Source organism: Pelophylax lessonae (assembly GCF_965119305.1).
Source record: "Pelophylax lessonae genome assembly, chromosome: 3".
In the NCBI taxonomy this organism is placed as follows: domain Eukaryota; kingdom Metazoa; phylum Chordata; class Amphibia; order Anura; family Ranidae; genus Pelophylax; species Pelophylax lessonae.
This window is the reverse complement of record NC_138770.1, coordinates 417,045,605-417,068,934: the sequence shown is the minus strand read 5'-3', so window position 1 is coordinate 417,068,934 and position 23,330 is coordinate 417,045,605. Positions and strand designations below refer to the sequence as shown.

At 40.2% G+C, this 23,330-nt stretch overlaps 1 protein-coding gene across 1 annotated transcript in view; it reads left to right on the top strand.

Annotated features, from left to right (window-relative positions):
- Nucleotides 1-23,330, top strand: part of LOC309550556 (uncharacterized protein) — a 263,513-nt gene that overhangs the window by 105,806 nt on the left and 134,377 nt on the right. The window contains exons 55-57 of the mRNA XM_082250908.1: nt 92-136; nt 15,868-15,915; nt 16,122-16,169. Of these exons, the coding sequence (XP_082107034.1) occupies nt 92-136; nt 15,868-15,915; nt 16,122-16,169 (141 nt within the window). The remainder of the gene's footprint in view (nt 1-91; nt 137-15,867; nt 15,916-16,121; nt 16,170-23,330) is intronic.

Below are 23,330 nucleotides of genomic sequence, written 5' to 3'. Positions count from 1 at the left end.
ACATTATTTAAAATAACTGAAACTGTTATTCCTGCACATAACATTTGTTTAATTGAAATTAGCATTAAAACATTTGTATTGCCTTTTCTAGCAGCTCCAGTGAAACAAGAGCAAGTCGTTCTTAATCAAACGAAAGGTAATTAGCAGTAATTATTTCTCCTAGTTTTTTTGCATATATGCGATCTAAAACTTGTCAAAAGGTAGTAAACTTATTTATTGTGCCTTATTCTTCTTATTTCTAAATCTAGCTGGTTATTTTGGCAATTTCCCTCTTTCCGTTTCCAAGGTGCTATCCATAGACCTTTAAATATATGATATGTTACCTTTTGACAAATTCATATGGCAATCCAGCTTTATGTGGCAATACATACTGTACAGTATATTGCCCATTGCAATAAGAGTTTGTCAGGTATGGCTGTCAGACAGCAGCAGTTTTTTTTATTAAATATTTTTTTCTTTACCTAATTGTCCATAAAAAATAATGTTTTCATAAGACACACTAACCACCATAGTGTATGTCAGTGTCAGAAATGTGTGCTTTGGTATCCTCATATTCAGCTCTCTTTGTTTGGGAGCTAGCAGTTTAAAGGACTGAGTGCCATTAGTATGGCACGCAATGAAAGTGTACATTGTAAAACACAGGTAGCAATCTAGGAGGCGGCATGCACCTCCTGAGATGTAACGAATTGTAACCTAGCAGAATTATTCAAATATAAAACCAGAGTCTCCCAAAACAAAACCTAACACTTAAGTACCTTCCAAAGCTGGCCATTCATGATGTGAAATTTGAACCATTCTTGTTGAATTAGCCAATGTTAGAGCTAGAGCGGACCATGTCACTACTACTTGGCTTGACAAAAGACTATTTAAAAAACAACTTACCAAGGGGGAAAATTTCCAAGTGAACAGTGACTGCATCCTTTCAGATGCAGTCAAGTTTGGGTATTTAGGCAGACACAGGTGCTGCAGCTGCCTGAATATAATAACCTGCTTTGGAGATTCCTCCATCCAAGCTGTTTAGTGTGGATGGGGGAATCAATTGATTTTCAGAAGCATAAAACAATCTGAGATTAGTAGGTAATCCAAATAAAATCATTGTCCACCATGCAATGAAAATGAACAGGCACACATGTTTGAATCACAGCCTGGATGGAAACTATGCAACCAGATACAGTGAGTATAATTAACCTGGGACATGAAGCGTGTTATTCCTGGATTATTAGATGAAAAAAAGGGAAAACATTGTTAAAAAGGAGAACTGATACTGCCACCTCATTCATTGACTGGCAAGGTTCAATATACAGTATTACATTTTTGCTTTTTGCTTTCAAATTTACATACACTTTACTGTAATATATAAAGTGAGCCCTAAAAACCTAATTTCCCCTTTCTTAAACACATGGCCCCCTTACTCTCACTTAACCTAACCCTAAAATTAGCCCTTAAGCCTTAACCTCCCTCTCCATCACTTATGCCTTAAAGCAAGTCCTTAACTCCTATTATTATATTAAGTAGGCCCAACACTAACCTAAGCCCTAAACCTAGCTCCACCACTGCACTGGTAGTCTCTGTGTTGATAGGAAACATCCCCATGCTGCAATCATGTCATTATCCAGGCACCATAAGAAACCACTCCATATAAACTATTGTTTTTTGAATGTATTTGAGCAAAAGGTAAAGGTAAAATTGTGTTATTTTCGGGAAATAATTGTACTTTGCTAAGTTTGTTCTGCTGAAATTAGATTTATCTGTTTACATTTATGCACATTTTTAACAACAGGAAATATGGCCAATGTAGTTAAATGCCACAATAATGTGGCATTGCCACAATATGTTTTTCCTATTTTAAGTATACCATGATGTTGGTACACAGATAACATTTTGCAAGCATGTAATTGAGGTATACAATTAAAGAAGATGGCAAAGAATTGCTATTCTTATCACCTGCATTTCAGAATTATTAAGAATCGCAGGTTAAAAAGTATGAAAAGGAAGCAATACAACCTAAGTTGAAATGTTACAACACATAAAAGGAATGACCAGATGCACCGTTAAATAAGTAGAATTTGAATTAAAGCTGACTTATCATGCAAAACGAAAAAAGAGAATGTATCGTAGTTTGTATATATTTTCCTTTTTTTCTTTATTATGGTAAGGAATAAAAATAGATTAACATTACTTATTTTTATTATTATTATTATTTTAAGCTGAACTCCAGTCCAGAATGATTTGCACTGTACCACTTATGAAAAGTGTGGCTGCTGCTGTGTTAGAGAAATCTTTCTTTCCTTTCTTTCCTTCAGTTTACACAGTACAGTGAGGAATGCAACTTTCAGATCTGGATGTAGTATACAGGTCATAGCAGGTTTCTCACTCAACACTTTTTTCCATTCAAATAACAGCTTGCATTTTTTTCACAGAAAGCAAGGTATTCTGTGACTAGCAGAGAGGAGATCATAACATCCATCGATACCACTCCATTTACTCTGTTTAGACCCCTGATATTTCCCCAAAGCCCCCTTCCTCCCACCGCACTGTTAGAAGAATAAGTAAATAAAAAGCCTCCACACACACAATTTACACATAACCTACGTGTGCATTGTGGTAGTGAATATTACATGTGTTTCTGCAATGCGGCATTATGGTGCGCATAATGCAAGTGGTGTTATGTGCTGTGACAGTGCACTGCAGTTCATTGCTACGTGCTGTGCCTGTGCACTGCAGTTCATTGCTACAAAGCATGACAGTTTTTGATGTTTTTAAATTGTTTTTATTAAAATCTATACATGGCAGTAAGTTGCAACACATTGCCACACAGTGTAACACACTGCCTTGTGATAAAAAGTATGGCTACACAGTTTAAGACGCTTATTTACAGTTTTGCATACCTTCAATTTTCAGCACTTCACAAAGATGCACCATTTACACATGTTTGTGATGTTAAAACTCAATACAATTTTTTCTTTTAAATGAAGGGGTAATTTTTTCAGTTTGTTCATGTTTGCGTGCATTGATAATGTTTTTAGTATATTTTTATAAAAAAAAAAAAAGGATCAGCTCTCATAGGAACTACAAAATCAGTAGCATCATCCTTTTTATACTAACAGTATAATGCTTTCTGAAAATGTACAGTTCATGGGGTCTTTTACAAACTTACTGTGTAAGTGAAAAAAAAATTGTCTTGCCACCTGAGGTCAAACATGGAGTGCAAGGCCTAGCAGTTAAAAGGGTTAAAGGCTTGAACATTTTTGCCTAAAGCTTTGAAAAGGCTTTGAAAAGCTTTAAAAGCTTGCTGTACACAATTCTCCTATAGAAGCTGAAGCATAAAATAAACAAGGCCTATTTGTGAGGGTCACTGTGTAGCACATCCCATCCTATGTTTCTTAACATGCTGATAAATACAGCCTGAGATGGGCTACTTTACTGTCCACATTGAACATTCAAGATCTGCTTACTTTTTCCCTAATACAACACCCAAGCTTTATGTTTAGTGATGCATATTGTTGGAACACCAAAAGATATATTTAAAAAAAAAAAGTTTCATTCATTGAAGCTTTTATATATTTGTTCAGTGTGAAGGGGACACAATTGAATGTTCACCACTTCTGTTCTCTGCAGATCAAATGTTTAAATGGGGAAAATACTGCATTATGACCAGTAGATGGTGCTGACTATCACAGAAAAGGAGTATTCCTCCTATTTTTATCTAGAGGCCAAAAATCTTTATTTTTTTCCAATCACACATTCGATCTGCAGAGAATATAGCTTAAAAACATTTAATTTTATCCCATTCTCACAAAACAAATTTACATGTGGTTTAGATGGACAAACAGCTATGCAAATTATTTTTAAATACACACCTAAGTCTGTGTCCAAACAGTGGAAAGTGTCTGCATTTTTCATTCCATTAGCACTTGCATAGGCGTGCGCAGGGGGTGTGCCAGGTGTGCCTGGGCACACCATACTCACTATGTGTGGTGCCGGTTCCCCCTACTGCCCAGGCTTCCCACCCTGCAGTGCTCTCCTCCCCCCCCCTTCTGCTGCAGAGTATGTTTCATGATGGAGAGCAGGGGTAAGGGGCTAGTAAATATGTAATTTACTGGACCCTTCCTTTTCTAAATGAACACAGTGAACACACTAGCTCACTGTGTCCATTCATAACTGAAGAATAGTAAATCATATTTACTATGCTTCAGTTTGTGAATGAACAGGAAGCCACTCGGCACAGACCACATCCTATTCATTCATTTTACGGTGCAGATGAGGCTGCATAGAAAGGCAGTGTTTGACGTGCACACCCTAATGCAATAGGCTGTGCACACCTTTGAGTACCTGCCTGGCATGTTCACAAGTTTGCTTTAAAGGAACAATTCCTCTCCAATTTTTTGTCTTGGAGTGAATGGTTACAGATTTCAGGTGGTGATTCCAGTAGGGAAACCTGCATACTGGTAATTATATGCAATTCACAATTACAGTTTAACACACTAGGTGGTATTTATTGCACTAAAGAAAGGCAAAAGATCATGGAACCCATGTTTTCCCAGGTTCTCCTTCACATGAGTATTTCTTTTGTTTGTCTCTAAATTTACAGGGAATTCAGACAAGCCATGAATTTGTTTTATTATTTTTGCTCTTTATGAAGTATATGCACTCTAATATATTCTTGGACTATTAAATAAGCAATGATAGAGAGAAACAATTTGGACTTTAATAAATCTTTTCTTCTTAAATTTAGAACTGTGACATGAGGTTTAACAAAACGTCAGTATAATTTTACACTTAATTACATTTTCATGAATATAGGAAAGATAAAAAGCTGTGCTATTGTAGATAGGTTATAATTATCTCTTTAATGATTAGAAACTCTTCTTTAACTCTAACAAAAAGTGATGCCAACTAGAAGAATTACTGAGATGGTAAATTTCACAAAACATATTTTATTCAGTTATTTTTGGTCATATGTTAAAGCATACCTTTAGTCATAAAAAAATTGGTAAAGCGCACCTCGTATGTAACAGGTTGTACTTCCGGAATTCCTGGGCACCAGTTTAACTTTCATATTGAGCATTGTTGAAGCTCTGATTTCCAGGTCATGATGGTTCTCATAGTTGGACTAGCTTCCCTGGTTTGGAGAATGGATTTTATTGTTTCCATACCCTGCCTAGTGCTATTAGTCAGCAAGGATGCCCACCCCTATGGTGGACTGTTATTAATGCAGAAGAAAGTTTAGGGAGTTACTTCAGACTCCACAGTATAATATACTTTGTAGAAAGCATATTATAGTAGATTAGTAGTATTATTGTGCACTGTGCAGCATTGTGACAGGTGCGGTGACTGAGCGTTGATGCAGCAATACTACAAACAGTGACAAAAGCACTTATAATGTATTATAACTGGTGTGATAGACCAATGCCCCCCCCCCCCAATACCACATATTGAAGTGGGGTGTTATCTGAGTATACTTTTACAAGTATATTTGTGTCCTGCAACAATATTGCCTCTTTTGCTGGGTTAACTCTGATACACACAGTGCCAAACTCCCTGGCCAATTTTTTGAACAACTGGTGTGATAGACCAGTGGCCCCCAATAACCCATATTGAAGTGGGGTGTTATTTAACAGTATACTTTTCTAATAGTGTATTTTAGTCCTGCAAAAATTTGGCCTCTCTTGCTGTGTTAACTGTGCTATACACAGTGACAACAGTTACTGGCCAATTATTTGTACAACTGTTGTAATAAACCTGTGGCCCCCCAATACCACAGATTGAAGTGGGGTGTTAGCTGAGTATACTTTCATAAGTGTATTTGTGTCCTGCAACAATATTGCCTCTTTTGCTGGGTTAACTCTGATACACACAGTGCCAAACTCCCTAGCCAATTTTTTGAACAACTGGTGTGATAGACCAGTGGCCCCCCAATACCACATATTGAAGTGGGGTGTTATTTAACAGTATACTTTTATAAGAGTGTATTTTAGTCCTGCAAAAATTTGGCCTCTTTTGCTGTGTTAACTGTGCTACAGACAGTGACAATAGTTATTGGCCAATTATTTGTAGAACTGGTGTGATAAACCTGTGGCCCCACAATACCACAGATTGAAGTGAGGTGCTATTTAACAGTATACTTTTCTAAGATTGGATTTTAGTCCTGCAAAAATGTGGCCTCTTTTGCTGTGTTAACTGTGCTACACACAGTGACAACAGTTACTGGCCAATTATTTGTAGAACTGGTGTGATAAAACTGTGGCCCCCCAATACCACAAATTGAAGCGGGGTGTTATACACCTTTTTCCAGATATACTGTGATTCTCTAGAGACTTTTGTCACAGGGTCATTTAAAAACATGACAGGCAGAGGAAGAGGCAGACACTTATGCAGGGGTGGTAGGGGTAGGGCAGGAGCAGTAGGCCGGAGCCAAAGTGTGAAGTTTAAAAAGCTGCGTGCAATTACGTCAATGGACGCACCAGACTTGGTTGAGTGGCTCACTCAGCCTTCCCTCAGCCTTATCTGCACCCTCTTCACTCTCTGCTGTGTGCACCCCCAAAGACACCACCACAAACACCACTACCACATACCCTCCGTTTGAGTCACTGGAAATATTTTCCGATCCATCACAAGACATTTGCGATGCGCAGCCATTGTTGGCATCGGATCAGGAAGAGGAGATAGCAACAGCCGCCACTCAGCAGTTTGACGACAGTACCCACGTCAGCCCAAGGAGGTTGGTCCCCGCTGTTGCTGCCTACTCCGAGATCTCGAATGTTAGTGGTGGGGAATGTGAGGTGGATGATGACGTGTCTATGGACGTCACATGGGTGGCCACAAGAGAGGAAGAGGAGGGGAGTTCAGAGGGAGAGACGGATCGGCAGATAGGGAGGAGAGGCAGGCAGAACTTGCATCGCACAAGAGGTACAAAGCAGACTGCAAATGTATCAGGAGCGAGCCATCAACCATGTAAAGTCACATCTGGTGCTCCCAGGACGCCGGCACATGGCTCCGCAGTGTGGGGCTTTTTTTAATGTGTCCGTTGCTGACAACAGTGTTGCCATCTGCAGCCTTTGCAGTCAACGCATAAGTCGCAGTAAGCCCAACACTCACCTAGGGACAACCGCCTTAAGAAGGCACCTGAAATCCCATCACCGAGCCCAGTGGGAGCAACACCGTCAGAACACACAAAGCCACACTCCAGGCTCTTACCGTCCAGCTTCTTCTACTTCTCCTTCTCCTGTCTCCTCACATTTGTCCTCCACTCCAACTTCCATGATGCCATCGTCACGTTGTTCTGGAAAAAGGCAGGCTTCAGTGGCCAAAATGTTGGAGCGTAAAAAAAGGTGTCCGACAGGTGTCCGCCTACATCGGGTTAACGGCCGATGTGGATGCTCTGAGGAGTGATGAACCCCTGGACTACTGGTGGGCAGTCTTGACCTCTGTCCAGAGCTTGCACAATTTGCAATGGAAATGTTGGCTTGCCCCCCGTCCAGTGTCCTGTCCGAAAGGACGTTCAGCGCAGCAGGGGGGATCGTGACCGATAAGTGCACTCGCCTAGCTCATGACAGTGTAGACTACCTCACATTTCTAAAAATGAATGAGGCATGGATCTCTGAGGAATTCAACACATGTGACCAGTAGACCATGTTTCATTGAAATTCCTCATGCCAGGCCACAAATATCCGCCAGACCGCCATCCACCCACAGCAATTCCTGGTCCTTGGCTTCGCTACATACAGCGGCATAAAAGGCATTTCATGTCCATTGAATGGCAAATTTTTGGGGCCTTTCATGGCCGACGATTATTTTTTCTGTGAATGCCTAATGTACCTCCAGCCACCAAATACTACGTTCTTAGCTGTCAGGTAAACCCATGTGGGCTAATTTTTGGGGCCTATACAGGCCGACACTTACTTCTGTATACTGTGAATGCCTAATGTACCTCCAGCCACCAAATACTACATTCTTAGCTGTCAGATAAACCCATGTGGGCTAATTTTTGGGGCCTATACAGGCCGACACTTACTTCTATATCCTGTGAATGCCTAATGTACCTCCAGCCATCAAATACTACGTTCTTAGCTGTCAGTTAAACCCATGTGGGCTAATTTTTAGGCCCTATACAGGCTGACACTTACTTCTGTATCCTGTGAATGCCTAATGTACCTCAAGCCACAGAATACTACGTTCTTAGCTGTCAGGTACTCACAAGCCAGGGATCCCAATATGGAGCATTTTTTAGCTTAGCTGACAAAATTTGCCAACTTTGTATCCAACATCCAGTGTCCTGAACTATCCCCCATAAAATGAGTCTCCTTGAATGCAGACATTCACCTTTGTTAATAGTAAACGTTGTTTACTATGCTCCAGTTTTGTAAATGAATAGGAATCTCTACAGAGTACAGTGCAGCTTTCAGGATGCAGCGGAAGAGACTACCTCCATTTCCTTTCTCTGCCTCAAAAAAAAAAAAAAAAAAAAACATCAATGGTACAAAATTAGAAAAATAAAATTGTAAAAAAACAAACAAAAAAAAAACACCGTAGTAAAGCCTCTTTCATTCGGGCTGTTTTTTTAAGCAGACCTGATCGGACCCTCCATTCACCCCTCTGGAGCGGTGGATGTTAGCGGTGACATGTCCGCTGACATCCGCCACTATCCGATCAGATCCTTTCCACAAAATCTTCCATCCATCTGGTGGATCGGATGAAAACAGACAGGCATCCCATTTTCACCCAATTTCCCCATAGAGGAGAATGGGACTAGGTCCTTCTCCACTCTGCTCAGTAAGCAGAGACGGACCTGTCATCCACGTGCTTAGCGAGGATCAGTGGAGCGATCCCCCCTGCTAAGCAAGTGGAGTCCATCAAATGGATCTGCCCCATGTGTTCACACAGGGCATACTACAGCGTACACCCCTGCAAGGCTGCGTTTACTTGCTCAGCAATGCGCAGGTGTTTTGTGCATCCCTGTTCAGGCCATCCCATTGCTGTCATTTGGGATGTAGTTTCTACACACACACAGCAGTTGCTCCCAAATTGACATCCATGTGGGTCTGAGTGCATGTGCTCATGTATGAGCTCATACTATCTGCATTCGGGGTCGTGCATCCACACTGACGTCAGACTAGGAGCAATGGCTGTGCCCATGCAGCCGCTGCATCCTAATTGACATAAATGGGGTTGCCTGCATGAGGATGCATGGAACACCTGGGCATCCCCATGTAGATAAACACAGCCCTCCATGGGCATACACTTTAGTACGCCTCATGTGTCCTAGGATTTTAGCAGGAGTTTTGTAAGTTATGTTGTGTTTGTATGCACCAGTAATGATTTTAGTGTTTTTTTAGTTAAAATAGTGGTTTGCTAAACATTTGCATAACTATTGCAGGGCCTAAAAAATTAGTAGCACATTTTTGTGCTTTCAGAAAGTATATGGCTTAGGGGGGTCTTTTACAAATTTACAAATATTTGTTAATACAGGCTTTGCTTTCATATTTGGCAGGAATTTAGCATGAATTTTGTATAATTTGCTGTGTTTGTATCTGCTAATGATGATTTTAGTGCATTTTAGTGAAAATATTGATTTGATAAACATTTGCGCACATATCGCAGGTCTAAAAAAACAGAAGCACCTTCTATTTATTCTACAGGCCATATGCTTTCAGAAAATATATGTTTTTGGGGGTCTTCCACAAACTCTGAAAGCTGTAAGTGAAAAATGAAAATCTCAATTTTTTTTTTTAGAAATTTGGATATTTACATTTTTATGTACGTTCGTTTTTCACCATTTTACAAAAAGGAACAATTTAAAATTGATAGTTGTTATTTTTTAACTCAACACAGATTCAGCTTCTATATTTAGTAGGAATATAGGAGGGATTTAGTAAAATGTGCTGTGGGTTTTTTTTTTATCTCCTAATAATAATGATTTTAGTGTATTTTTAGTTAAATTATTGTTTTGATAAACATTTGCGCAAATATTGTGCAGCCTTTCAAACCAGTAGCACCTTCTTTTTATTCTACAGGTCATGTGCTTTTAAAAAATATATGATTTGGGGGGGGGGGTTCTTTTATAAACCCTAGAAGCTGTAAGTGAAAAATGAGAACCTCCAGGTATTTAGAGAAATTTGGATTTGTGCATACGTTCGATTTTCACCATTTTGCAAAAAGGCGCAATGTAAAATTTACAAATATATGTTATTTATTAGCTCAATACAGGTTAATTTTTATATTTATTAGGAGTTTTTTTTTAATTTGCTGTGTTTTTATCTGTTAATAATGATTTATTTTTTGATTTTTAGCGAAAATATTGTTTTGATAATCGTGCGCAAAAATCGAAGGGCCTTAAAAATCAATAGCACCTTCTTTGTTAGCACCTTCTTTCTTAGTGTGAAGATACATAAAAATCATATTATATTAACACCAATTTCTTCAATGTGAACAACAACTAAACATAAAAACTAGACATAAAACTCACATGCTGCTAGACCTAAAAATTAAAGATAAGTATGTGGAACTGCTGCAACTATTCGCTCAGTGTACTCAAGCACTAAAACAATCTATGATAAACTGAATATAGTGGGGCACTTCTTCATTAAATATGTGAAATAAGACAAAACCTTCAAAAGAATGCTATAATAAATACAATATAAACCTTAATATCATTGCCCAAATATTAGTCTGCACACACTTGTGAAGAAACTGCATATATAAATATAAATGGGCAGGTAACACATTAAATGCGTTGTGTTCTAAACCGTGAAAACACACATGAAACACAACATCAAGTCCTCATACACAGTCCAGTTATGTACAGTGTCAATAATAATCATTTCAAATAAATAAAGTAAAAGTAGTAGTAATGTGTAGTGATGTCGCGAACATAAAATTTAATGTTCGCGAACGGCGAACGTGAACATCGGCAAATGTACGCGAACCGGCGAACATTGCGAACCGCCATAGACTTCAATAGGCAGGCGAATTTTAAAACCCGCAGGGACTCTTTCTGGCCACAATAGTGATGGAAAAGTTGTTTCAAGAGGACTAACACCTGGACTGAGGCATGCCGGAGGGGGATCCATGGCAAAACTCCCATGGAAAATTACGTAGTTGACGCAGAGTCGGGTTTTAATCCATAAAGGGCATAAATCACCTAACATTCCTAAATTGTTTGGAATAACGTGCTTTAAAACATCCAGTGTGTGTATACGATCAGGTATGATGTTGTATCGATCAGGTGTTGTAAGGGTTACGCCCGCTTCACAGTGACAGACCAAACTCCCCGTTTAACGCACCGCAAACAACCGCAAACAGACCAGAACCGACCAAAATGGGACAGGAACTGGGCTTTAAGGGTAAGGGTTAGGTTTAGTGTTAGGGGATAGGGTTAGGGTTATGGTGAGATACTTAGGGTTAGAGTTAGGAACCCTAACCCTACGCCTCTAACCCTCTAACCCTAAGCACTAAAAATAACCCTAACCCTAACCCTAGCCCTAACCCTAATTCTAATTTTTTTTTTGGTTCTGGACATGCTACAGAGCTGGAACTTCACAGGTACACTTTTTAGACCACCCAGACACCAAATCACACAAAAGTTCTTAAAAATTGTCATTTTTGATAGAGAGACAATTATTGGAAAAATTAAAAAAAAAATAAAAATAAAAAAAATTAAAAAATTCTTTTGGATTTAGTGTCTGGGGGGGTCTAAAAAGTGTACCTGTGAAGTTTCAGCTCTGTAGCATGTCCGGAACCAGAAAAAAATTACGAATTAGGATTAGGGCTAGGGTTAGGGTTAGGGGGTTAAGTTTAAGGTTAGAGGGTTAGGGTTAGGGCTAGGGTTAGGGTTAGGGTTATTTTTTATGGCTAGGCTTAGAGGGTTAGGGTTAAGGTTAGAGGGTTAGGGTTATGGTTAGAGGGTTAGGGTTAGGTTTAGTGTTAGGGGATAGGGTTAGGGTTACGGTGAGATACTTAGGGTAAGAGTTAGTAACCCTACCCCTACCCCCTCTAACCCTAACCCTCTAACCCTAAGCACTAAAAATAACCCTAACCTTAGCCCTGACCCTAACCCTAGCCCTAACCCTAACCCTAGCCCTAACCCTAACCCTAATTCTAATTTTTTTTCTGGTTCTGGACATGCTACAGAGCTGAAACTTAGTAACAGGTACACTTTTTAGACCCACCAGACACTAAATCCAAAGAATTTTTTATTTTTTTATTTTTTTTATTTTTCCAATATCAAAATTTTCTCTATCAAAAATGAGAATTTTTAAGAACTTTTTAAGAACTTTTTTTGTGTGATTTATTGTCTGGGGGGGTCTAAAAAGTGTACCTGTGAAGTTTCAGCTCTGTAGCATGTCCAGAACCAGAATAAAAGATCATTTTTCAGTAGAGCAGGGATGGTGGGACCCTCCTTTTACACCTATATGATCTTTTTTTTCTGGTTCTGGGCATGCTACAGAGCTGAAACTTCACAGGTACACTTTTTAGACCCCCCCCCCCCCGACACTAATCCCAAAAAAGTCATGCCTGCCTCCAAAAATGGCTGATAAATATATAGAAAAAAATAAATAAAAGCAGACTGAAATACCAGCCCTAAAAAGGGCTTTTTGGGGTGCTGTCGGGATGCTGTCCTTACAGCAGGAGTGGACACAGAACACTGGCCTAGCTAATGATTTCCCTATCAATTCAGCAGCAACAGCAGCCCTCTCCCTGCTCTAACTAACTCTGCAGCTTCAGAATGAATCTAAGATGGATGCTGCCCTTGCTTTTTTATAGGAGGTGGGAGGGTCTGGGAGGGAGGGTATGCTGATTGGCTGGAATGTGTCTGCTGACTGTGAGGTACAGGGTCAAAGTTTGCTCAATGATGATGTATAGGAGGCGGACCGAACATCGCATATGTTCGCCCGCCGAGGCGAACGCGAACATGGAGAAGTTCGCCGGGAACTGTTCGCCGGCGAACAGTTCGGGACATCTCTAGTAATGTGCTCTAGTGAAAACATCCAGAGAAATTAACCTACCAATCACCTCTAGGTGCAGTGCTCGCTCACCAAGTTTGACCTGAAACAGGTCACAAGTGCTTAAAACATATTAAAACTTGTGGATCCACCATCCATCTATTGGCACCAGCTTCGCTTGTGTAGTCCCCTTTAAGAGGCCGTCGCTGTCACCTCCACTTCCAGTATTACTCAAATATACCAGCCAATGCCATTCAGGTTTTTGCGGGGTCAACACTTTGACGGGCTTGTTGTCCAAACCCCAGAGCATGCTATATTATCCTCCACTCATGATCTGCCCATAATTAAATTCGCACAGCGTACACAGCTATGGCTGGAAAGGCTAGAAAAGAAACAATTTAGACCAGTTGTTGCTACTGGCAAGGCTGGAAAACTTCTGATCAGTAGTGTTGTGAACAGAGGTTTCACATACTTTTTTCATAAAGTGTAGTACTATCAATCTCAAATTTCAGTGATATTCAGAAAAAAAATAATGCTAACAACAGCAGCAATATTTTAGGGTGATGCTAATTTTTTCAATCTTGCATCATCAAGTTGTTCCTCAGACTGGTTTTTCTAACCCTAATGCTGCATGACCCCTTTTGTAACAAAGGAGACAGTCTATAAGAAGAATGGGAAAAGCCTCTTATAATACAGGGGCCATCTTCTTACACCTACTGTTATAAATATCACTGATGGTGAGCATATTGTTGCTAATAATCCTTTGTGCAGTCCTTTCCACCCACTATGGTGCCTGTTTATCTACAACCAAGCAATTACCATAACAAACAATAATGCAAAAAGTGAGGATGCAACTTTTTCAAAAAGTAAAGGAATTGGTATGCCTTCTTTACCATGCTGGCTGTATTGGATCTCCAGGTGGGATTATCAAAGATATTCCTCCCAAAGATTTAAAGCAAGGGACCTTCTCAACATCTGCACCTTCAATGTAAGGGGGGTTAGTGTCACACTTCTTTAAGTCCTTAATCATCTCCCAAATCTACTTTAGTAGAGATTGTTAACTTTGTACCAGTGCCCCAGATTCTGAGCAACATCATTAAGGATCATTTGGACATTATGCATCTATGCTGGTGTAATCACATAGAGCCACTCTGGGAGCTTATTCTAAAGTGAGCAGATGTTATCATAAAACTCCTTTAGGGTGTATTTGGAAATGCACTCGCCTGGCCATTAGAAGAGAGAATCTTACTGGGGTTCTCCCAAATAAGCTGCAAGAGGCAGCCCCATTGAAAGCAATAGGAAGCTACTAAATCCCACAGCTAATCATGACCATTAAACATGTAATCTCTCATGCAGGGATCTTATGTAATTGGACCTAGACACAGACTGTCTGCATCCAGGGCCAATCACTCGCTTTTGATTGATCTATTAGTGATTACATCTGTGTGGGCGCACTTAGCTGTGGAAGCAAGGAGCCTCCTGTTGCTTTCAATGGGGATTTCCCCTGCAGCTATTTGAACCTGATGGGGTTCTCACATCTAATCGCTGAGCAGGAGCATTAACAAGTGTGAATGCACCCTTAGTCTTAACATTCAGGGGAACTTAGACAGCAATAATGAGCATTACTGTAAACTACCATAGAAAATAATGCAGAGATTTTACTGTTAGGTATTCAACTGCCTCAAAGCAGTGACTATAAATCAGGGAACAGTTAATGTCAATACAAAGTTCACCCCTTTGTGTTCTCCTTGACAGATGATTATGATCTGCTTGGAAGAGTGACACCTTTATGAGTTTGAGTTGGAAAGTATTTAGCCAATTCCTTCATAAAGAGGAAGACACAGCAGTTCCTCTTCACCTAACAAATATTAGTCAAATCATATACATTTTGTTATTCACTGAATGAATGTTGGCCAAAAATCGCAATGAAATAGTTAACGCGTTCATGTTATATCTAAGCTTAGTCAATAAACCAGCCCATTTGCCTTTCTTCCACCTCTGTGCACATTGCTTCCTCTTGCCTCTAGACTGTTGTGTTCTGTTATGCCAATTTTCTACTACTGGGCCTTGTGTCCATAGACCATAGAAGCTGCAGCTTGCTTAAAGGTGCTCTAAGCTCCAAAGAAAATTACACAGGCACATTATTATTAATGCACAGAAGTTTAGATGGACTGTATAGTCTTGGCCTAGTTATACTGTTCAAATCATCCACACTCTTTGCACCATAACCAGGAGCCAGGGAAGCTGTGAAGACTTCTGCGTGCTACCAAGACAGTTACAATGATCAACAGCAGATGTTATGCAGGTTTATGCAAAGATGTCAAACAGATCTCTGATGTCTATTGGTAACTTAAGCTACAAGAATAAAAATACATAAAAAAGGATAAAGAGAAACAAAGAAAGACAACTACTGTAACCAAATAGAAAAGTCCTTGAACCATGGTAGTCCAGATACAATGTAGTGAAAAAAGCCTCCGACACTGTATTAAGTATATACAGCATTTTGGAATAGTTATGTTTAAGGTTCACTATGGTCCCATGTGCCCGTATGCTATTTGTCTGTTACCATGGTAATGCTGGGAGGTTATATTCTGGGAAGGGTGCTTGAAATTGCTTATAGGGAAGAAACATTGTGCTGTAGAGTCTTGGCACATATTTAGTTCTTAACGCACATTCTAAGAGTGCTTCTCTGTGTTTCATCTCAGACTATCACTGGAACAATAACTAAACCTCCTAGGCTGTCATATAAACATGTATAAATACTGTATACACACTTTTCCAGAGTACACTGAAGCGTTCTAAATTGAAAAAAAAAAATAATAATAATAATTGTCAGGTGCTTACTATTGTTCTATTGTGAAGATTAAATATAAATTAAAAATGTTACAATTTTATTTCATTTTTATGTTTTTATTGTCCTTCATAGAAACAACAGTGAAAAAGCTTGAGAAGAAAATGGTTAATGAAACCAAAGGTATGCACAAGAATATTATAGTTTACCTTACAGTCTATTGATGCAGCTGAATTAAGCTTTAAATATGCCAGCTCCACTTGCTGGCTTCTACAGCCATCCCTGCCCAACAATAAATATAAATGAAAATGTTTACATTTTATTTAATTGTTATGTTTTTATTGTCTTTCTTAGAAATACTTTTTTTGTCTTTTTATTTTCTTTTATAGAAACAACGGTGAAAAAGCTTGAGAAAAAAATGGTTGACGAAACCAAAGGTATGCACAAAAATATTATAGTTTACCTTACAGTCTACTGATTTGGATAAATTATGTTTTAAATATGTCAGCTTTGGCCACTTGCTGGCTTCTACAGCCATCCCTGACCAACAGGAGAAACTGTGATTACCTATATTGGAGTTTCAGTAAAAGATTGCTATTGTTTCCCATATAGCAATCCTCTGGAGACAACCTTCTCCCCTCTGTAGGTATAAAGATGGTAATTTGAGCATGCAAGTTTATGAAAAAAAAAACAAGTCTAATAATTTATATGTTTTCAAGAGGAAATCCCAGGACATAGTAATCTGTCAGAGAATCCACTGTTAGCAAGCTGACAGCACATGGAGGAACAGTCGACTTGTGGTCCTCTCAACTGCAGGCAGGGAATACTCACCGCTATTATATTTTGAAGCTTTCTGTATTCATCCCCTTAATACAGACTTCTTTGAGAGTTTCAGAGGATATATCTACAGTCTACAGTGCTATTGGTCCCATATATATATATATATATATATATATATATATATATATATATATATATATATACTGAAAGTTACTCCAGCATCTACAACTACCATTACTACTTCTATCTGAGCTGCTAGGCCCTGATAGAACCTAAATGAAATATTACAAAAGGAAATAGGCTCCTGAAGAAGTGTTATTATCGCAAAACATGTCAAGCTTAATCTACTATATATTTTAATACTATCAGGCTCATTGCTCTATTAGCTTGGTGCTGGAGTAGGATAAGCCTATCAATTATGTAGTGATTTGTGACTACATATTATCCATCATGAATACAGTGGTGATTGAAAGTTTGGGCACCCCAGATAAAAATGTGTATTAATGTGCATAAAGAAGCCAAGGAAAGATGGAAAAATCTCCAAAAGGCATCAAATTACAGATTAGGCATTCTTATAATATGTCAACAAAAGTTAGATTTTATTTCCATCATTTACACTTTCAAAATGACAGAAAACAAAAAAATGGCGTCTGCAAAAGTTTGGTTACCCTGCAGAATTTATAGCATGCACTGCCCCCTTTGCAAGGCTGAGACCTGCCAGTGTCATGGATTGTTCTCAATCATCGTCTGGGAAGACCAGGTGATGTCAATCTCAACGGTTTTAAATGCCCAGACTCATCTGACCTTGCCCCCACAATCAGCACCATGGGATCTTCTAAGCAGTTGTCTAGAAAACTGAAACTGAAAATAGTTGACACTCACAAAGCTGGAGAAGGCTATAAGAAGATAGCAAAGCGTTTTCAGGTGTCAATATCCTCTGTTCGGAATGTAATTAAGAAATGGCAATCATCAGGAACAGTGGAAGTTAAACCAAGATCTGGAAGACCAAGAAAAATATGAGACAGAACAGCTCGCAGGATTGTGAGAAAAACAATTCAAAACCCACATTTGACTGCACGATCCCTCCAGAAAGATGTGGCAGACACTGGAGTTGTGGTACACTGTTCCACTATAAAGAGATACTTGTATAAATATGGTCTTCATGGAAGAGTCATCAGAAGAAAACCTCTTCTACGTCCTCACCACAAAAATCAGCGTTTGAACTTTGCAAATCAACATATAGACAAGCCTGATGCATTTTGGAAACAAGTTCTGTGGACTGATGAGGTTAAAATTTAACTTTTTGGCCGGAATGAGCAAAGGTACGTTTGGAGAAGAAGGGGCACAGAATTTAATGAAAAGAACCTCTGTCCAACTGTTAAGCATGGGGGTAGATCAATTATGCTTTGGGGTTGTATTGCAGCCAGTGGCACAGGGAACATCTCACGAGTAGAAGGAAAAATGGATTCAATAACATTTCAGCAAATTTTTGATGGTAACTTGATGCCATCTGTGAAAAAGCTGAATGGCTGAAAGAGAGACATGGCTCTGTAAGAAGACACGCTGAAACTGCAAACCAGGATCTTTATGGACAACAGGATTTATAATATCTGGAGGATGAGCCTGCACTGCACATGAGTAGGGATGATCGAACTTTTGAAAAGTTCGGTTCGACCAGAACACCCGAATTTCCCAAAAGTTTTTTGATAAAAAAGCCAATTATTGAAAAAAAAAAGAGAGAGATTTTTTTATTTTGACTTTGGATTTAGTATCTGGGGGTCTAAAAAGTGTACCTGTGAAGTTTCAGCTCTGTAGCATGTCCAGAACCATGAGAAAAAAAAAGATAATTTTTCAGTAGAACAGGGATGTGGGACCCTCCTTTAACACCTATATGATCTTTTTTTCTGGTTATGGACATGCTACAGAGCTGAAACTTCACAGGTACACCTTTTAGACCCCCCAGACACAAAATCACACAAAAAAAGTTCTTAAAAATTGTCATTTTTGATAAAAAAAGCCAATTATTGAAAAGTTAAAAAAAAAAAGAGATTTTTTGATTTTTACTTTGGATTTAGTATCTGGGGGGTCTAAAAAGTGTACATGTGAAGTTTCAGCTCTGTAGCATGTCCAGAACCATAAAAAAAGATTGTTTGTATTAGAAAACTTTCAGCACAGGAGGTTGGCTTCGCTGCTGAAACACCTTGCCGGTTTAATAGCAGGCATTTTTTTGGGTTCTTTGCAGTCAGGAAAAACATCTGAACTTGTGTATAGTGGTACTGTGCACAAGTTCTGATGTTTTGCCTGCCTCCAAAAACCCCCAAAAAATGCCAGCAAAAACACACCTGGGCATTTTTTTTTTGACGCTAGCGTTTTTTTGGCATTTTTTTGGGTTCTTTTGAGGCAGGCAAAACATCTGAACTTGTGTATAGTGGTGTATATACACACATACATATATTTATATACACACCTAGACATATATAGGTGTGATAGTAGCAGAAATATATGCTTGCGCTAATTAAATAATTTACAGTAATATATTTCTGCTACTATCACACCTAGGAGAGAAGCTAACCCCCTGAGCTGAAAGTTTTCTAATACATACAATCCTTTTTTTTCTGGTTATGGACATGCTACAGAGCTGAAACTTCACAGGTACACCTTTTAGACCCCCCAGACACAAAATCACACAAAAAAAGTTCTTAAAAATTGTCATTTTTGATAAAAAAAGCCAATTATTGAAAAGTTAAAAAAAAAAAGAGATTTTTTGATTTTTACTTTGGATTTAGTATCTGGGGGGTCTAAAAAGTGTACATGTGAAGTTTCAGCTCTGTAGCATGTCCAGAACCATAAAAAAAGATTGTTTGTATTAGAAAACTTTCAGCACAGGAGGTTGGCTTCGCTGCTGAAACACCTTGCCGGTTTAATAGCAGGCATTTTTTTGGGTTCTTTGCAGTCAGGAAAAACATCTGAACTTGTGTATAGTGGTACTGTGCACAAGTTCTGATGTTTTGCCTGCCTCCAAAAACCCCCAAAAAATGCCAGCAAAAACACACCTGGGCATTTTTTTTTTGACGCTAGCGTTTTTTTGGCATTTTTTTGGGTTCTTTTGAGGCAGGCAAAACATCTGAACTTGTGTATAGTGGTGTATATACACACATACATATATTTATATACACACCTAGACATATATAGGTGTGATAGTAGCAGAAATATATGCTTGCGCTAATTAAATAATTTACAGTAATATATTTCTGCTACTATCACACCTAGGAGAGAAGCTAACCCCCTGAGCTGAAAGTTTTCTAATACATACAATCCTTTTTTTTCTGGTTCTGGACATGCTACAGAGCTGAAACTTCACAGGTACACCTTTTAGACCCCCCAGACACAAAATCACACAAAAAAAGTTCTTAGAAATTGTCATTTTTGATAAAAAAGCCAATTATTGAAAAAATTTAAAAAAAAGGACATTTTTTGATTTTTCTTTGGATTTCAGATCTGGGGGGTCTAAAAAGTGTACATGTGAAGTTTCAGCTCTGTAGCATGTCCAGAACCATAAAAAAAAGATTGTTTGTATTAGAAAACTTTCAGCTCAGGGGGTTGGCTTCGCTGCTGTAACACCTTGCCGGTTTAATAGAAGGCATTTTTTTGGGTTCTTTGCAGTCAGGAAAAACATCTGAACTTGTGTATAGTGGTACTGTGCACAAGTTCAGATGTTTTGCCTGCCTCCAAAACCCCCCAAAAAATGCCAGCAAAAACACACCTGGGCATTTTTTTTTTTGACGCTAGCGTTTTTTTTTTTGGCATTTTTTTGGGTTCTTTTGAGGCAGGCAAAACATCTGAACTTGTGTATAGTGGTATATATACACACATAATTATATGTATATAGACACCTAGCCATATATAGGTGTGATAGTAGCAGAAATATATTACTGTAAATAATTTCATTAGCGCAAGCATATATTTCTGCTACTATCACACCTATATATGTCTAGGTGTGTATATAAATATATGGATGTGTGTATATACACCACTATACACAAGTTCAGATGTTTTGCCTGCCTCCAAAACCCCTCAAAAAATGCCAGCAAAAACACACCTGGGCATTTTTTTTTTTTGACGCTAGCGTTTTTTTGGCATTTTTTTGGGTTCTTTTGAGGCAGGCAAAACATCTGAACTTGTGTATAGTGGTATATATACACACATAATTATATGTATATAGATACCTAGCCATATATAGGTGTGATAGTAGCAGAAATATATTACTGTAAATGATTTCATTAGCGCAAGCATTTATTTCTGCTACTATCACACCTATATATGTCTAGGGGTATATATATAGACATATATGTGTATATATACCCCCTATACACATGTTCAGATGTCATGTCTGACATCAAACATGTCCTCAAAAAAGCACTGGCAGTGGCAGCCCCTGCAGCATAAAAAATGCTTGGCTGGTGAGAAGCCATATTCCTGTGCCGAAGCAATTCAGAGAAATAATCATTTCTCTATAGCGGTCACCCTGCTATGGAAGGGTTTTGTCACCCTGCCATAGCAGTCACTGCCAGTTAACCCTACACTACACTACGGTCCCTTTACACTTAACACTTTCCCTACAGAAACTACATTTTTGAAGCTAACTTAAGTGTAAAGGAGCACTCTAACTACACTAGATATCCCTTTCCTCACACTAATAAATAGCTAAATGACACTTTTAAAGTAAAATTAACAGAACTGCTTCCACTCTCTTCCATGTCCAGTATAACAATGCTAGGAATATGGCGGGGGCGATCTTATATACTGGGGGGCGTATTCACTAATGATTGGTCTAGGGACCCCCTAGTCACTCCAATCACATTCCTAGCATTCTCCTGCCCGCTCAATTGGCTTTTGCTAATGGTTCTGGTCCTATCACGGGCTTTTAAAGCCCATTTCCTGAAGCATTGCATTTTGGGCGGTTCTGGTTGCCGAATTCCGAACTTTTTGGGCAAAAAGTTCTAAATTCGGCCGAACCTCGAACACCCAATGTTCGGGCCGAACCGATGGTCGACCCGAACCGTTCGATCATCCCTACACATGAGGAGGTATACTACAGTATTTGCTGGGATCCCCTTCAAGTTGTTTCTGGGCTTATAACATTCATTGCATGTGTCCATAGACTTTGATTTGGTATAATATACTGAAGATTCAACAGTGAGTGTACTGTGAGTGACCCTACATGCCACTACAAGCTAAACCTGCTGTTTTGGGATACTTCAGGTGCTCCAAGCAGGATAGCTTGACTTAAGAGACTCTCATACTATTCAGTCTAATGAACCATGAGCAACCCATGACTTAGGACAGGCATCACTAAATGGTGGCCCTCTGTCCGTTTCCGGCCCGAGCTGCTGCTCTATCAGGACCGCCGCGATCAGCTGCTCGTTTTCTTCCCTGCCTCTGCTGCTGTCATTAGCAGAACAGGGTGGATGGCCGGAGGCAGGACTTTGACTGGGGGCGGGACCGGCATTGAATGGAGAGAGGCAGCTGCCTGAAATAACTTTTCAGGTTGGAGGCGATTGGCTGCTGGGAGGTGATTGGCTGGGAGTCACACAGTCGGCTGCCTCTCTGCTCGCAGGGCTGCTGTTCTTCTGCCTTCTCGAGATTGTCCCACCTCCTGCTCTCCGTTCTGTGTGTGTAAGGTAGGAGAGTGAAGTGAGGACAGGGCTGTGAAGTTGTGAAGGATGATTGGGGAGCAGGGGTCACGTACAGGGGGGTAGTGTTGTGTGTGGGGATTCATGTAAAGGGGAGCAATGCTGTGGGGGTTATATGTTAAGAGGGTAGTGGTGCGTGTTGATGTAAAGGGGGCAGTGCTATGGGTGTGTGTGTTAACAGGGCAGTGCTGTGTATGTGTGTGGGGGTGATGCAAATGGGAAGTGCTGTGGGGGTGATATAAGGGGGCAGTGGTGTGTGTGTGTGGGGGGGGAGGGGTGATGTAAAGGGAGACAGTGCTGTTGGGGGATAGGTGAAAGGGGCAGTGCTTTGGGGGTGATATGTGAAGGGGCAGTGGTGTGGGGGGATGTGAAGGGGGCAGTGGTGTGGGGGGATGTGAAAGGGGCAGTGCTGTTGGGGGATGTGAGAGGGACATTGATATTGGGGGGATAGGTGAAGGGGGCAGTGCTGTGGGGGGATAGGTGAAAGGGGCAGTGCTGTAGGGGGATAGGATAAGGGGCAGTGCTGTTGGGGGGATAGGTGAAGGGAGCAGTACTGTTGGGGGGATAGGTGAAGGGGGCAGTGCTGTTGGGGGATTGGTGAAGGGGCAGTGCTGTGGGGGGATAGGTGAAAGGGGCAGTGCTGTGGGGGGATAGGTGAAGGGGGCAGTGCTGTGGGGGGATGTGAGAGGGACAGTGATGTTGGGGGGATGTGAGAGGGACAGTGCTGTAGGGGGATGTGAGAGGGATAGTGCTGTAGGGGGATGTGAGAGGGACAGTGCTGTTGGGGGGATTGGTGAAGGGGGCAGTGCTGTGGGGGATAGGTGAGAGGGACAGTGCTGTGGGGGGATGTGAGAGGGACAGTGATGTTGGGGGGATGTGAGAGGGACAGTGATGTTGGGGGGATAGGTGAAGGGGGCAGTTCTGTGGGGGGATAGGTGAAGGGGGCAGTGCTGTGGGGGATACGTGAAGGGGGCAGTGGTGTGGGGGGATGTGGGAGGGACAGTGCTGTGGGGGATATGTGATAGGGGCAGCACTTTGGGGGATGATATATGAAGGGGACAGTGGTGTGTGTGTGGGGGGGGGGCTGGTGATGTGAAGAGGGACAGTGCTGTGTGTGTGGGGGGG